Source organism: Acartia tonsa, chromosome 8 (genome assembly GCF_053477335.1).
Source record: "Acartia tonsa isolate MP-2025a chromosome 8, ASM5347733v1, whole genome shotgun sequence".
NCBI lineage: Eukaryota > Metazoa > Arthropoda > Copepoda > Calanoida > Acartiidae > Acartia > Acartia tonsa.
In genome coordinates this window covers 22,301,867-22,320,111 of record NC_137267.1, presented here as the reverse complement: position 1 = coordinate 22,320,111, position 18,245 = coordinate 22,301,867, and the positions used below count along the sequence as shown (strand labels likewise).

At 31.4% G+C, this 18,245-nt stretch overlaps 1 protein-coding gene across 2 annotated transcripts in view; it reads right to left on the bottom strand.

Moving 5' to 3' along the window:
* The window catches only part of LOC145326262 (sodium channel protein Nach-like), a 104,490-nt gene that overhangs the window by 14,953 nt on the left and 71,292 nt on the right, over positions 1 to 18,245 (bottom strand). For both annotated transcript variants that reach the window (XM_080169468.1, XM_080169470.1), the window contains 7 exons: positions 14,139 to 14,201; positions 11,452 to 11,553; positions 10,565 to 10,611; positions 7,741 to 7,818; positions 3,655 to 3,784; positions 2,905 to 2,960; positions 2,465 to 2,557 (listed from right to left, as the gene is read on the bottom strand). In XM_080169468.1, coding sequence (XP_080025594.1) covers positions 2,465 to 2,557; positions 2,905 to 2,960; positions 3,655 to 3,784; positions 7,741 to 7,818; positions 10,565 to 10,611; positions 11,452 to 11,553; positions 14,139 to 14,201 — 569 coding nt within the window. The remainder of the gene's footprint in view (positions 1 to 2,464; positions 2,558 to 2,904; positions 2,961 to 3,654; positions 3,785 to 7,740; positions 7,819 to 10,564; positions 10,612 to 11,451; positions 11,554 to 14,138; positions 14,202 to 18,245) is intronic.

Below are 18,245 nucleotides of genomic sequence, written 5' to 3'. Positions count from 1 at the left end.
TTTCTTTATTATTTTCAATATTGTTTGGTTTCCACTTTCGGTACTTTACCACAAAGTGCCAATCAAGCACTGACCTTTCCCCTCGCTGTTTTTCAAATAAGTTAGAAAAAATGGGGATGGGTATTTTTAACTTCCTCTGCCAAATCCCTGCAGGGCGCCTAAACCTGCGTAGCCTATAACTGCAGTGAACTAACCCTGCAGGAGCCAGTTCCCAAAATAACCTAACCTTAAGTAATGAACAAAGAAACGTAAACTACCCCTCTTCCACTTTCTTGTTAGATTTTTTTCCTCAAAAAATTATGTTGTTTTTTTTTTGGGGGGGGGGGCGATGCTCAACACGATACGTTGGGGGAAACGCCTAATTTTCTACATACTCAACACAAACAAGAAGTACACTTCAACTGCAACAATGAAAATTTATTTTTGATAAAACACAAAATATATTTTGTAACTTTAAATAAGTAAAAATAAAAAAAAAAAAACTAACCAAAATGTCAATAGCTATATTGAGCCAGAGTGTTTAAAAAGAAAAACAGGCCTTTTAAACATCTTACGTTTATTTTTAACTTTTGTATAGCATTTATATATAGTTTTTCTTTTACCTTATAATAATACCCTCAGTTTTATTTATATTTTTTTTTCTCAGAAACTTTATTCTAAATAATTCTTGGTAATAAATCAAACAGAAATTCTGATCTTACCTAACCCTACTTATACTAAGCATACAAAACTAACTAGCATGTACTAGGGTGAGGGGGTGGCGGGTAAAAAGGGGTAATCATAACTCCCTACCCTCAAGAAAATTTTTGGCGTTAAATTCCTTCCAATGTAAATCCTCCCTCTCCTAAAATAAAAAGTCTAATATGGATACTTTTAATATTTGTAATTTTGTGATGGTTATAACATAATATAAGGTATATTAAATGAAAGGTAATAAACAGAGCTCGGCAGCCACGCATCAACCTCTTGTAAGCCTCAGGGAAACCAACCTTTCACAATTATAGAAATCCTAAGTCTAAACCTGACCCAAATGTGGAAATATCTCTTTTCAAAAAAAATCTACAGCATTTAGACGGGTTTAGATTTGAGGGTTATTCAAGGCTGACGAGTGGTTGCCGAGCTCTGGTATGAAACGGGGAAGGTTTTTATCTAAAGATATCACGTAATAGGGACACATAAAAACACCATAGAAAGCTACCAAAGAGCTTATTTAAATTCCAATTAAGAAAATAAATATTCATTTTATTCTTGAACACTAAAAACCCGCAATTCATCGGTTTTGTCTCAATTGTTTTCCATGTATTGTTATCAAACGCGTCGAAAATGATTACGGTGGTTAGCCTCAGATGGCATAAGTTGAAGGGATAAACCACAAAATATTATTTTGGTGCATCAAACGCCTTCAGACAAAAAAAAACCTTTGATTGCATGATCTTTGTCTAGGACTGTGCATGAAGATGAGTAGTGGCTATTTTAGGAAAAGGCATTACCTCCTGCCCCCCCCCCCCTTCCCAATTTAACTACTGGCATAGCAGCAGCGGGAAGTATTTTCAACATCTTTAATTTTTTGAAGAGGTGATTTGCTATATGTTACACCACATTCGTAGGTTAGATTACAATAATTACGAAAACTCTACAAAAATCCCGCCCTCACCTTTTTTTGAGAAAAATATGATCGTTTCAACTTGACCTACTTTACTCTTATTTATGTTCCTAACATTTACTTATATCAAATAATAATATATTATATAGTATACTCTTTATTAGAAGCAGGGTAACAGAGATAGGACAATCGGCGATAAATTAGTCTTTTATGGAACCTTGTCTTACATTATTTAGTTTGGAAACAATTAAACGCAATTGTCACCCCCTTCCCTAAAAGTTAGAAGAGAGAGGACATTAGTTTGTAATTTATAGGGATCCACAATGCTAAAAATGCTTAAATCCGTGTTAGCTTAAAAACTTTGAGGACATATATCATATATTAATTGGTTGGTACAAACTTTCTGCCCAGAGTCTGCAGAAGGGCTAACCTTACATCTCGTAATTTAGGGATAAATAATTTCATATCAATTGGTCTTATCCCTTAAGATTCTAGAAAAATATAAAAAGAAATTTATGTCAAATACTTTGGTGATGTCAAACTGCTCAAAATTATGTTTGATGTTTTCCATAAAATATAAGGTTAAGTACCTAGTTTATAATAATAATATTCTCGTCCGTTACGGTTGAAATGCTTCAATTAATCTGTAAATTAAAACAGAATAATTATGTTTATAAGTAGGTAGACCATCATTATAGATCAACTATGCACTTTAGATGGAAAAAAACGAACCATTTATCAAAAAAATCTTGGAGAAATGTGCTTCTGTTTTTGAATGTGTGTATTTGTATGTATCATAATGTAGATGCACTACTTTTAAAACATCACAAAAAAGTTATTTTCTGATGTTGAAAAAATTACCTGTTAGGAAGCTGGCTTTGGGAGATAGAGATTGTGTTAGTTTGATCTTCACAAGCTGCTAGACAGGGCTTTGTCTCGTTTTTAGATAAAATCTAGTAAGGGTGTCTTTTATAACAACTGTATGATTAGGCTATAAACTAGTCTTTCGTCTATATCTTTAACTATATACTAATAGCAACTGCGCCACTAAAGGCCTCTAGGGGATATTTCAAGAAAATTAGCAGTTAGGAAGATATTACGATATAGATACTAAAACAGAAGAAAAAAAGAAAAAGCCCTGCTATGCAAAAAATAAGCATTAATATTAATAAAAATGTTAATAGTAAGACATAATTCAATTTAAATTAACAGACTTTTATTTTTTAAAGTTTTAATGTGTCAAACAAATTGCAAATTTTTACTGGTATAATTAATGATATAATGTGTATAAAAGACATCCCGTATTAAATTGTCCAATCTTGCCGAATATTTCATTCATACATGTCAGGTTTTCTGCCTAAATTAAAAATATTTAATTTAAAATTAAAATTCTGATTAAAAGATTTCGATACACAGTTCAAATATAAAAATCCCGAACAATATTATGACAGTTTTCCTCAAAGGTCATAGTTGAGCAAACCCTTATCATTTTCAATTTATTTCAAAATAAGGTGGAAGGGGGGGGGGTATTTTTCTTTTGTTTGTTTATTACTTTGGGTCGGGTTGATTAGGTTATATTCGGTACTGGATAGCCCCGTAGGGTTGGGGCTACATCGAGGGGTTTGGCATAGGAAAAATACAACTCTCCTTATTTTTAAAAACAAGGGAGCAAGGGTTTAAGAAAGCCCTAAATATTTAAATCCCGATCAATGTTATTAAATAAATCTAAATTGTAAATTTAAATTTTTGTGTACAATTTTCGAAAAGATATAATCACCATGTACAAAATTTGTGAAACTTAAAGCTGCACTGGTTAATTAAGAAAATTCAGAAAGTATTATCAAATCACTTTAATTACTTAACTATTTTTACCACCTTTATCCCAGTTTTTATTGTAACTGTCGGTGTAATTGTAGTATAATTAATTTCAAACTTCCGGATTTTTAATTTTGAACAACTTTGCTTTTTAGTTTGTGTTTTGCTATCTTTTATAGTTTTCGAGATAGCTGAATGATGGGTAAAAAGGTTTGAAATGAAATTAAATAACCTACCCTGCAGAATGGTCTCTCATGAATGATGTACTCTAAAGAGACAGGTCCCCAGTGGAAATATGGAGTGCATTTACATAACTCCAAAACTTTGTTGTAAGTTGCCTCAAATAAACAGTTACCAATGTCGTACCTTAAATATAATATTCATTTATTCGAAGTTATTCATAGGTGAAAGGAAAATAACCTAAATCCATCGCAAGACCTAAAATTAATGTTGTAACTTAAAATTAATATTTATTTATTCGAAGTTATTCACAGGTAAAAAGAAAAATAGCCTAAATCCATCGCAAGACATAAAACCAATGCCATACCTTAATAGTTATTTCTCGCATCGTATTATAAACGGCTTTCCGCGGATATAGAATGTACAATTATAAGATTAAAACTAGTTTTTTTTAGCCCCGAGGTGCCGGAGGCACCGGCTAAAAAAAACTGGTTTAAAACTTATGATTGTACATTTTTATATTCGTAGAAAGCTGGATATAATACGGTGCTAGACATAGTTTTTTCTTATGGATGAGAACCGGTTCCTATCCACCGGATTCGAATGAATACGAGAAAAATAATATTTATTCATTCAAAGTTATATAGAATGAAAAACGTCAGAGAAATAGCCTAAATCCATTACAAGACCTAAAACCATTCCAGTATCTAAATAAAGCATTCGAAAAATGGACAAGTTAATTGAATTCTTTACGGATAAACACAAATCCTCACTCCATTATATAATAGGATAGGTATTACTTTTTTGTTGATATAAGCAAACATTTTTTTCTATATAATTACATGACCTAATTAATTTACGTAAGTCTGTTAATAGCGGATAGTTCTTATATTTAATTAAGGAATGTTAAAATTGTCCCAAAATAAACATTATATTAAGTTAAAGTTTATTTCTTGATAAGTTATATAATCATCCAATAAAATCTTATTTTTGATGACAACAACTTTTTATATTTATCAAACCACATCATTTTAAATTGATTTAATAAATCAATGTGAAAGATATGAATGGCATTTAAGTATAAAAGAAAAAAACAATTTAAAGCAAAATTATTTTCGTCTAGGTTAGTTATTTTTTCTTTTTATATCCCATCAAAACTACTTCCTTTAAGTTTTATTTATAGATTTAAACAAAAATAACCTCTTTGGTAAAATTAATTAATTTTAAAAAGTAATTATTTTTGGTCTGAATATTAAAAAATGAGTACAGAACATAAGATACATAAAAAGTTATAATTAACTTTAGTTTTGTTTTCCGTCTTATTTATTTTTAGTAGGACATGTTTTTTTGTTAAAGCGTAGCTTTCTATAATTAGGGTCGGTCCGTATGCCCAACCTTCTGGAACGGTTAACACTTATCGTTAATTTAGGCATGTTAGGATTGTCCTATCTATTTCAAACATGGCAAGGTGATTCCTGGAGTAGTTAGGTGCGATTTTGAAAGCTTAGCAACTCTCAACATTGCAGTAATGTCCGTTTAATTTAAACATTTTCACCATTTTATATTCATCTGATTTTTAGAATCTTTTCAACAATGTATGATGTCACAAGCTAGGCATCTCTGTAATCAAGACTTAAAAATGAAAGTATGTCCTTAACCAGTTTAACCATTTAAACAGTTTTGCAACAAATTTACTTACAACTTTGTTTAATCTTACACAATTTATTTACATATATTCTGCTACTATTTGGCCCTCTACAAGTTTTGATGTTCATTTGTCCTACAGTTTCTGAGCCTTGCTGGTGTTTTCAGCTTGTGCAACGGCCAACCCAGGTTATGCAAGTACCAAACTATGCATAAAAATATGTGAATATGCGTAATAATCTTATTATAATTATTTTGTATGCTTATGTTGAAATACATATCTATCTATCTATCTATCTTGCTTTTATGGATATTGTCATACTTGTTCTAATCAATTTTGATTTGGTTTTCTGCCCTATTGATGCAAATTACAAATAATGAAATTCACATGGGACTGACAATTTTAATATAGTGTGGAAAATTTGCATAGATCATGGTCAGGGTTTTTGCCTACTTTGTGGAGGGATGGGAAAAGGTTAGGTAAACCCCTCCAAGCGATATATTTTCATTTAAACAAAAATTAAAAAGCGAGTTTTGGTACCAAACGCCCCCCCCCCCCCATAAAAAATAAATGAAGGAAAAAGCCACAATTAGAAAAAAATTACAGAATTAAATTGAAAATATGACCCAAAATTTTCTTATATAAGATAACCAGGTAGGGTATGTCAATGGACATTAAATTGAACTGGTAATTAAAGTTCTATAGGAACGTTATCTTATTCATTCATTTTTCGTCCATTGTCTTATCCCTTAAGATCCCTAAAGATAACAAAAAGTAATTATAAGTATGGTAAAGTGAAAATATATACATAGAAAATGTACAAAAAATAATAAAGATATGTGTTTATTGGTTGTTTTTTTTTGCTGATGGATTTTATTGAAGTACATAACAATTATTAACTGTCAAAAACACTTTGTTTTTTTCCTTTATTCACGCATATTCAGATAAACTCAGGGATATTAAGGGATAAGACATTGGACGCAAATTTATACATCTCCAGAAATATTTTTAAAAAATCTCTTTTGTAGATTAAAATTATTGGTTAAAAAGTTTGGACACTACCAGTTTGGAACCAACCAACAAAAATAGCCATTGAAATTAAAATCGTGGTTAAAAACTTTGAGTACCCGTGTAATTTACAGTCCAATATCCACTCCCTCCCTGGATATTCTAAAATATGAAACCAATTATTCATTTCTGTCATGTTCAGTAGTAGGATTCATTTGGTAATATGAAGAAAGCAATAATTTCATTTCTCGTATTCATTCGAATCCGGTGGATAAAAACCGGTTCTCATCCATACGAAAAAAACTATGTCTAGCATCGTATTATATCCAGCTTTCTACGAATATAAAAATGTACAATCATAAGATTAAAACCATTCTATATCCGCGGTAAGCTGTTTATAATACGATGCGAGAAAAGTATTATTCTCGTATTCATTTGAATCCAGTGGATAGGAACCGGTTCTCATCCATACGAAAAAACTATGTCTAGCATCGTATTATATCCAGCTTTCTACGAATATAAAAATGTACAATAATGAGATTAAAACCAGTTTTTTAAACCCGAGGTGCCGTAGACACGGGCTAAAAAAAACTGGTTTTAATCTTATAATTGTACATTCTATATCCGCGGAAAGCCGATTATAATACGACGCGATAAATAACTACTCTTTTGTTATTTATTTAGCAGTTTGTATTGGATGCATTGCATAGTGTAGATACAAATCTGCTCTAAAACTTTGTCTTTATCATAACACTATACATAACTAGGTATCTAAAAGAATAAGACAATGGACAATAATAAATATAACTAAGTGGTGTCAACATCTTATAATGATATATTATTTACCACTTTTGTAAAATAAAATAAATCCTCAAAAGGATTTAAGCTAACGATTAGGAGAACTTGTTTATAAAATTGTGAGTACTTCAGAACAATTTAAATTACATTGTTGCATTACTGGAGTACATTACAATTGAAGTTAGACTTTAAATTCTGTGGGTTTGCTTTTATTACACTATTTTTGCACTCATAGTTTCTGCACTGACTGAGAGCAAATACGGATGTCGAGAAATGCTATTTAAAAAAATGCTTCACAATTTTTATACTAAATTAGTTTTTTTTCATTTTTAAGATCAATATACGTAACCTTACATTAGTATTGATATTTCAATTGAACTTTACCTACCCGAATTCAACCTAAAAAACTACAACTCAGTCTCTAGTGAGTATAGACTCATAGAAAAGGCATCAGCCTATTTTAAATGGACTTACGGACTTACTGGTAACGATGACAAAGTTGCTATGCTTCCTAAATCATGCCTGACTGTTATAGGAATCATCATGAAAAGATTCAATTGATAAGACAATTCTAACATGTCCAAATTAAAGAAAAGAGCTAAGCATAACGAACATACAAGTTATAGAATCTATCAATAATTGTATTAACAAATTTTGTGATGAATAAGTTGCAGGATGATCCAATCTTTACCTGTACACTCCCTCTGGTAGATATTGTAAGACGACCTCTCCGTGTGCATAACACCCTCGCTCCTCAGGTGTGAAACGTCTAAAAAATATTAAAAGTAAAAAAAATTAATCTCAACATTCAAATACGGTCCTTTCCCACAAAGTTTTTAAATTCAAAATGAAGGGGGTAGTTTATTTTTATTTATTGTCCGGGCTCACATCTGCGGGTACTAAGATGTACCCACTATAGCCTGACCAATAGTAAAATACAAACACACAGAAGGGAAACCGCCATAAAAGCTTACATTGCTTATTTAACAACTCTTGATTGTAATGCCATAATTCTTAAAACCTAATTTATAGCTAAAAAAAATAAACTGACAGAATTTGACAAATAAAATAAAGATAAATATTGCATGAGTTTAATTTTAGTATATTTTAAAAAGATGGTAACCCATCTTTTTATTTATTGCCTCCATTATAATAATATAATAGAGTTTAAGTTTCTTTTACTTTAATATCAAGAAAAGTAAGGTTTCGATTTTTTTACCATTACCAATAAACCATTTCTTTCAATATTGACTGAGAAAAAATTGATGGAAATGTTTTTAAAAAGTGCAAAAGTGAAAAGCATAAAACTAATTTTATAGATTCAAAGACATCCAATTTGTTTAATCATGAAATAGTACAAACATCATTTCAAATAGATTTTTATAATACAGGGATCAAACGAGTTTTGGAGAATAAGATATTTGGTTGAAAAGTTTGAACACTGGTATATAATTCAAGTATTTTGCTTAATTCGGAATGTAGTAAAGTTTGCTAAGAATTTAGAATACCTACATACTTCAACTAATTGTGTACATCTATATTAAAATAAACGAGAGGAGGGTGGGGGGTGGTCTTTATGCCTCTCAAAGATGATTTGTTTAACATATACAGCAGTTTCCCTGAAGCTACACAGTCGAGCACATAACATCCGCTCCCCCCCCCCTCTTAATGTAGATTAGGTGGATTTGTTTACGGTGTGTTAGTTACTTACCTCAAGCCCAGTTAGAATAGGTTATATTGGATACAGGCTTGTATTATTATCCCCTATTGATTGATTCCGGGAATCCGGAGAGGTTAGGCAAAAAAGGTGTATAACCCCAATTATTTTTAACTGATTGAGAAATAAGGTGGCTTGTGGGGGTGTATATGCTCGCTAGGTACTTTGAGGAAAAGCACCAAATATTCAGTAGCATCTTGTTGTATTAATCATACGAAAAATGAGTGAAACAAGGATGACAACATCCATAAAAACGAAGCACTGACACGGTAGGACAAACGAACATAAACACTAGTATAGTAAATACTGAATAATCAGAATATAAAAGGATAAGAGTCAAAGTAAAATTGTAAGTATATTTTGTTGAAAAACTGCTTGATACAGGATCATGTTTACGGACATACTTACATTTTTAGGACTTGATTATAGAGTTGCTTCGCTTATAATATTATACTGTGTTGTCCCAGGAATCTATATACCAAAAATCAGATCAAACGAATGATTATAGATTACATAAAAGTTTGTTATTAAAAAAGTAGAAAAATCAACATGCTTCAAATGGACGACAGACATTCTGGTAATGATTATAGAGTTGCTACGTTTTCTAAATCGTACCAAACTACTACAAGAATGACCATGCAATGTTTGAATTATAGGACAATTCTAATATCCCTAAATTAACGAAAAAAGCTATCTATCTCGGACGGACGTACGGACGGACCGACCGACCCTAATTATAGAAAAGCTTCGCTTTTAAAAAAAGTTTTAGCTAAGGAAACTTAATTCACATGTGTCATGTTTCAAAGAAAGTATTTTGTGTGTGTGTGTGTTTTTGAGCGTGTGTTTGTGATTGTGTGTTTGTGAATTGTGTGTGTGTGTGTGTCTGTGTATATGTGTGTGAACTTGAAGCATGGACATACAACCAAAAAACTTATTTTCGGAAGTTTCCTACGATTTGCTAGTGGACCTCCGATTGTTCAAGATTTAGAAAACTATTTAAAAAGTTAGAAAAACAAGGACAATTTAAAACTATGAAGTTAACAAGTAAGGGTTCAAAGTTATATTTATAACTGTAAATACTAAATTTAGTGGGAATATATTACTAAAAATTACTTATTTATTTTAAATCAATATGTATAATTAGATCTTATTATTTTTTTTATCGAAGGAAAATATTATAATCTTTAAGATGTTCAAGAAGTTTCAATGTCCATTGATTATTTTTTTCTTATTTTCTTTAGAAAAAAAGTGTTGAAGACAAAACTTTAGAATGACAATAATTTTACCACGAACTATAAACTTTTCCTACAACTAATTTTAGTTTTTGCTATATTTTAAATGTCTATTTTTGCTAACATAATTAAAAATGCTTCAGAGTTTATTAGGGTTGCATCAAGTCTGGTAATTTTTAAAAATGTTATTACAGAATATATTATTTTTTTAAAAGTATGATTAAATAATAACAAAATTCGGATCATGAAAAGAAAACGGATTTGAGGGTTTTGTCGTATTTTCATAGTAGCTTTCCTCATATTTATAGCCCCTGGGGGGGAAGCTCCAACACTGCGGGACCAATTTCCTAACCATGCGGCAATCATTAACATTTACCTAACCTAATCTAAAATAACTAAAATACGACGAAACCCACTACTTCGTTTTCTTTCCATGATATATATTAAAAATTCTTTTATCATATTTCATTCTTATACTTTGTAAATTAATAAGAAACAGAGCAACAATGGTTACTTATAGAGTAACTTCGCTGAGAGTAAAAACCTAATTAAGTTTTCAAACTTACCTTGTTGCATCTTTTGTTGTTGTATACAGAGATGGTATCACAGCTACCTAAAAGTTGTTTAACAAAATGAGAATTTAAAAAAATAAAATTAAAATTAGTACTGATTTTAATGAAAGAAAAAAGAAAAAAATGAATACATTTGTACCAGGAAGGAAGGGGACAATGGGCTGAATATCACCATATTCCCTCAAGTTTTATAATTTTTTTTTATTCGTCTAGTTTACAACTATGGGACTTTTATAAGACTATGATTGGTTGGTTCATTAAGTTGGTGCCCGAACGTTACAACCACTAATTGTAATCGACAGAAGAAGATATTTTAGTTATCATCAAGTTGGATGCACATCAATTAATCGGCCATTGTCTTATCCCTTTAGATCCCTAAATTTGATCACAATTAAATTCAAAGTGTAGTAAAGCAACTAGTAATTCCAAGTTTTTTATGTAAATTAAAGTTTAGATGATTTAAATGTTTATTTGAATACTTAAAACAAAACTTTCTTTTCTTGTATAATATAATATAAGATATTCTAGCAAATTTTTGGAAGTAACACATCAGGGACGTCCAAGCTTTTCATTTTCAGCGGTATAAAATGAGACGTTTCAGAGGTTTGATTGGGATAATTGAGGGTTTTTAAACGGGATAATCTAATGTATTTTTTAAAAATTACGGGGATGCAAAATGAGTGGTTTGATGGGGCCGGGGTAAACACCACTTTACCCCCATCATTAGACGTAAATGAAAAACGTGATAAATTCCTTTAGGTTGAGTATACCAATAGAAAATATTAACGTGGATATGTTCATGTAATTAATAGTCCGGCTGTCCATCATTCCCATGTTTACAAAATATCTATAACTTTAACTTTCTTCAATTAATTAAAGACCTGAGATTCAAAGCCAGGACTGATGTCAATTTCATTGACTGACATGAGAGGCTGGTCTAGATGGTGCTGAATAGCCATCTTGAATCCTTCACTGGGCTTGATCTATAATAAAAGTAATATTGTTTTTTTTAATAAAACAAAATACCTTTTATAAAATAAAAAAATTAAGGATTTAAAATAGAAAAAGGACGATAACGTCCAATATGGTAGCGGGACAAAGTGTATCAAAAATCCGCCATTTGACGTCATAGAAATGAGGGAGATGAGAGGAGAAGTGGGATAGAAAACTTATTAAAAAGAGATAAAAAATTCCTCATTTTTATGACGTCACATGGCTGATTTTTGAAACACTTTGTCCCGCTACTCCAATATGAGCAAAGCTTTCTGTAATTATATAAGCAAAATATGTAAAAAGATATGGAGAGAGTTTGAGAAAGAAGGAGAAAAACTTAAAGTTTAAAGAGAAAAAATAAAAGAGTAGCTTTAATACTAATGTTATACAGAAGGTAAATAAGACATGTCAGATAGAAAACAAAAAATACTTTTAATAGCTTTGCAAAGTAGCAGCTTTCAAATTAAAATTTACAAATAATTCCATATAATGTTAGTTTGACCTCAGTATCATGTTTAATATATGTATATATAATTTTATTATTTCCTGTAATAAATTATTCCCTTTCGTGACATCGCGACTCTTCGTATTTTTCACAGTAGGTTTTCTCCTATTTCTAGCCCTTGCGGGGGGCTCTAACCCTGCGGGGCCAATTACCTAACCCTGTTGGGGCAATCACCTAACCCAATATTACCTAACCTAACCTAAAATAACCTATAAAAAGCCATTTTAAAAATGCGACAAATCGCCCCTTAAGGTGCGATGTCACGAAAGGGACCATTCCCAATTATTCTATTAAAAAGCAAAATAAATATGAAGAGAGAAAAGATATCTTTCTGTTTTTTAAAACATTTTCTGTAAAGTTTAGGTTCCCTCACACTGTCTGCATGTCTCTCTGTAATGAATTTCATGTAACGCATTCAAATATTCTATTTAGTAGCGAAGCTACTCTATAATCCAATATGTCAGTCTGTCAGTCCCTCCGTAAGTATGCATATATTGCTATGAAGAGAAATGAGATTTATTCGGCTGCTATTAAAGTTAGACTTCTCATTTCTCTTGTCAACATTGCCATTATTATTGGGCATATTTGAGTATATATCATCAATAGCAGATTGATTCAATTTGTCAGTTTTTGTACTTCGCATCTTATGGATGTTGTAATTCTAGTTTTGCTTTATGAAATACTAGCGGTTACGCCCCTAGAGGCCTCTAGTGGCATTTTAATGTTTTTATTTTTATTTTAAATATCTAATTTGAGAAATAATTTGTCTACGTTCAATCAGCTGTTAAATCAATGTCTCTACGCCGCGCCACTGTGCGGCGGGAATATTTCAATTTTTTTCAATTTTATTGTGATTTATCTTGGGAGGGTGGTGGTACCCTCCCTAAAAATAGTTATAAACCTTCCCGGGACTTATGAGAAGCTACCCTGTTAAGGAGAACCCGATCTGTTCAGCGGTTAGCGAGATCCTTCGGTACAAACACACAGACATCATATCCTGTTACTTTAGTATAAGGATTAAGGTTTCCTCATTGTAGCAACAACTTAAAGCCAATCTACAAATTTATCTATCACAATTATTTGTTCCTATACGCTAAAGTTTAAATAATCATTCAAAATATCATGCCCTTTCCATAAAGTAATTTATAAATATTAATCAAATAAAGATATTGTATAATAGTTATTTCTCGCATCGTATTATAAACGGCTTTCCGCGGATATAGAAAGTACAATTATGAGATTAAAACTAGTTTTTTTAGCCCCGAGGTGCCGAAGGCACCGGCTAAAAAAATTGGTTTTAATCTTATGATTGTACATTTCTATATTCGTAGAAAGCTGGATATAATACGATGCTAGACATAGTTTTTTCGTATGGATGAGAACCGGTTTCTATCCACCGGATTCAAATGAATACGAGAAAATCAAAGTTAATCTTTTTCTAATCTTCTAAGATACTTTTACAATTTAATGCAAAATATTTATTTCTATTTAATGGAAATAGCAAATATTTATCAAAACTTTGAATGTTTGTATACAATTTATGTTTTGAAATGCTTTTAAATATAAGTGTTTATGTATTTATTATTGTAAAATTTTCCTGTATTTACTTTGTTTGTTTGGATTACTAGATTTGTATGAAAGTACTTAGAGGTACAAATACACAGAGAGATATCTGTGTGTAGCGAAAGATCTTGCGAACAGGTTGAGCAATACCGCTATCAATTCCAGTTACGGTGCTAAAAAGTCGGATCATATAAAGTCCTTTGAAGGTTTTAAACTATTTTTTACACCCCTATAAAAAAATTAAACTATTCTCATTTATTATATCTAAAATTAATTTTAAAAGTACAATACAAATTTCTTATTAATTGCCAATTAGTTTTAGTCATTAGATTTGTATATTTTATTCATTAGAAAGTTAATCAAAATGAAAAATTATGTAAAAAAAAAATTATAATAGGTTTTAAATTAAAAACTGAATTTTTGTTTATTACTCAATTGTTATTTGTATTGCCTTCAGGCGATAAACAGGATTATTAGAATACCGTCGTCAGTATAATAAAGTTATACCTGGTACATGTAATCAAAAGTTTCAGCATCCAAAAGAATTGACAAGCCATTTGATTTTCCAACCTAAAAATAAATCACTATAATTCTGTTTAGTAAATAATCTTTTAAATTGTCGTTCGAGTGTTTGTAGGTTAAAAAGGAACCATTTTTTATCGGCTACAATTATAAATAAAAGTTGTAAAAATTTCAAACTAAATTTGTCCAATTAACTAACTCATCAACTTTGCATTATGCTCATATCATTTTTCGAGATAATTTCCATCTGCTCAGGTGATAACCTTCTATAATACAAAGTAGAACGATGTCTGTCTGTCCGTCTGTCCGTCTGTCTGTCTGTCCGTCTGTCTGTCTGTCCGTCTGTCTGTCTGTCCCTTAAGATCTCGGTAACCACTGAACCGATCGGATTCTACTCTTCAGGGTATCTACCCATTGCTCCTGTGGTGGTTTTAAGCTATTTACTTGGGGGGTGGGACACCCCCAACCCCCCAAATAACCAAAAAATCCCCCCCCATTTCTTTTTTTTTTTTTTTTGAAGGAGATTTCCATGGTCCTTTACGATTTTCATAATAATATTTTTTTTTTTCTCTCTTTTTTTATTATCATCTCTTGGGGCAAAGCCCCTAGAGGCTAGGGGCGAAGCCGCTAGTATTATATAAAGTAGTAAGCTTATTTTGTCTGTAGCGGAGGATCCCACTAACCGCTGAACCGATATAGTTCTCCTTTCCAGTGAAGCTTCTTATTGGTCCATAGGTGGTTTAAGGCTATTTATTTTTTTATAAGTAAGCCTGGGTATGGTTTTAGGCTATTTTTCTTCCCTTCCATATCCCTTCCAATATAGAGCCTCTAGATGCAAGTGATAATAATAAAGTAAATCCCATTAGATTTTATTAAGAAATTGAAAGAAATAGGAGGAGGGGGGGGGGGGGGCGGTTTTTTGTGGAACCTCTGCTAGGGGCCCTAATTCTGCAAGGCTTATACACGTGGAAACCTAACCATGCAGGGCTATCCTCTACCCAATATAACCTAAACTAACCTTCCCAGTAATAGTAAACAAACAAACGAAAAACTGTCCCCCACTTATACTTAAATACATTTGGGAGGGGGTTGATTCAGTACTCGACAAGGCACTTTGAGGGAAATTGTCCTAAATGTTTCGTAAATTTCCCTCTTTTCTTTGATCCCAAGAAATTTGAGGTTGATATGAGAAAGTAATCAGATGGTAAGCTGACATCGTTTCATTCATTTATCCCTTGGGAGTGCGGGATCATACAGTAGATAAGTGTCACATTAGGTCACAGTAAGAATCACAATAGATTTATTACCCTGGATAGTCTATCATATACCGACTAGAGATGGAATTTATAGGAGATGAACATTTTGGTTTATATTTGGTGTAGTGAGACAAAGTGACTAAAAAATCAGCCATGTGTAGTCATAAAAATGAGGGAGATGAGAGAAGACGTGGGAAAGAAAACCCCTAAAAAGAGATGGACAATCCATCATTTTTACGACATCACATGGCTGATTTTTGAGTCACTTTGTTCCACTAAGTTTCTGTACTACGTGTCTATTGGTCCAAGTAATTGAATGGGGATCTAGACTTTCTATATTGGTTTTACATACGACCAAATTATTCAGACCAATCCTGTCAAAACTGATAGCATAATGTTACCATACAATTTAAAGGGTTTATGTTGACTAATACAATTACTGCTTTATTCAATGATCAACGTTAACTACATGACAAACTAAGGTTAGGGCAATGAATATATGATATATGACAGGGCAAAAAATTTGTCGTCAATTTAGCAAGCTAATATAGACCTCATTTATTGTTCAGTTTGTTTATCCAGTAGATGGGAAGGGGGTGTGGGTAAAGATGGTAGAGGGTTTCGTTATTTTAGCCAGCAGTGAGCATCACTTTATCATTGAAAATCTGGTGCTACATCCAAGTAATCATATATCGACTGATATTCTGATATTATAAACTGGAAAATCTTAAAGAGTTATAGTTGACTCAGTTAGGTATTTAAGGATTTGTTAGGTTGTTTTGACCTATGATAGGATAAGCCTAAGAAAAAGAAATTTTGATACTGGTATCTTTTTATGGTTTTTGTTTCATTATTCGTAGAAAATTGGGATGAAAATTGACCATAATGCGATACATGATTTTTCAATATGACTAGAACTTATATGTTACTTAAAATACAATAATATCACCTTAAACGAGGTTATGTAGACATATGACACATATTTTTTCTTTCTTTTGTGAATATTACTAATTTTGTTATTATTATACTGTAACGAATTATGATCAATTTTATTGTTTGTTTGTGATTATTTCATGTTGTGTATGCTTTTTAAAAGCGAAGCTTTTCTAGTATTATGGTCGGTCTGTCCGTCACGGACAGTTAGCTATTTTCATTAATTTAAACAGGTTAGAATTGTGCTATCGATTCCAAACTTTGCATTTGAAATTTGGAATTCTGATTCTTAGAACAACAAAGTACAATGTTATAAACAAAGCATCTCTATAATCAAGTCCTAAAAATGTAAGTATGACCATAAGCATTATCCTGTATTTAAGCAGTTTGTAAACAAATTTACTTAAAATTTTGTTTCGACTTTTATACATTAATATTCAGTTCTGTCTCTCTACAAGTGTTAATGATCGTTTGTCCTACCGTTTCAGAGCTTTGCTTTTACGATTGTTGTCATCCTTCTTTTAAACATTTGTCATAAAATAAATATTTAATTTCATTAAAAAGAAAAGGAAAACCAAGAAAACAACGCACATTCCCACATATTCAAATGCAAACCGTAAATAATATCATTAGAAAGATATATTACTCTCAAGGGAAATAATTTTACGTTGGATTTGGATAAGAATTCAAAATATTTTTTTGATAAACAAGTAAGACATAATTAATGTATTTTTTAATGAAAATAAGTTCATTAAAGTTACTATGAAGGTACAGGGCATAATGATTAACATGATCCTTTGATGCTTTCCTTCAAAGGCAAGACATAATAACCCTCCCCCCTTATCTTTAAATCAAAGAAGGGTAGATTTTTTTATTCCAAACTCTTCATGGGCTACCCTTTACTCACATAAAGTAAAACACCCCCCCCCCCCCCTATCTTTAACTTATTCAAAACTAAGAGGAAAGAGGGGGTTGTGTGCTCGACTAGGTACTTTAAAGGAAACTGACCATCTTTTTCTTCTAATCAGAACTAAAATTAAGAATTTCGCATAGAACCAATGATAAATCATATTAAGTTGATGTATTTCTAAACAACATAAAGAATGCCCATATCTCCTCCAAAACATCTAAAAAATAAATAAAGATAAAGATATTTGTATTATCTTATTTTTCGGATATTGTTTTCTTATTTTTTCCACTCTTTAGTAGAATATGATTTTTTTATACTATTTTACCACATTATTTCAAAGCAAACATGTTTATTTATTTAGAAATATTATAAAATATTTCCTGCCTTTGATAGCTATATCCTTTAACCAATTATAACTCCGATGATGTGCCAGATTTTCATGAAGCTGGCTAAAATGACGATACCTTCCATCCACTTTCTTACCCCATTCCCCCCTCTCATGCTCGAGGTACTCACTCAACATGATTAACCTAAATTAATGACAAATTTCCCCCTGTCAATATATCCCTCATATTTTATATCCTTTATTATTTGCTACAGTTACAGCTGACAACTTTCTTGGAAGCTACTCATTTATTTTTTTCTTAAATATCTTACTAAAGACTATTTACTAATTATCTAGAGTTCGTCTGCAACCAGGGGTGAAGGGGACATTAGGCTGTTTATCATACTAGTCCCCAAAGTTTTCTCATACCGTATTGTTATGCGTTGTCAAAACAGCTTTGGAGACTTTTATAGAATTTTTATAGGTTGGTTTTATAAGTTTGTTGTCCAAACGTTAGAAGGGGTAATTTGGTTTATCATCATTGGGTATGACATCAATTTATTTGCCATTGTCTTATCCCTTTTGATCACTGGTCTGAAACAGCTTGTTTTTTTTGTTGCTCCTTTCTATAAACACCAAAGAAATGTTCCATTTGCATATTCATTGAT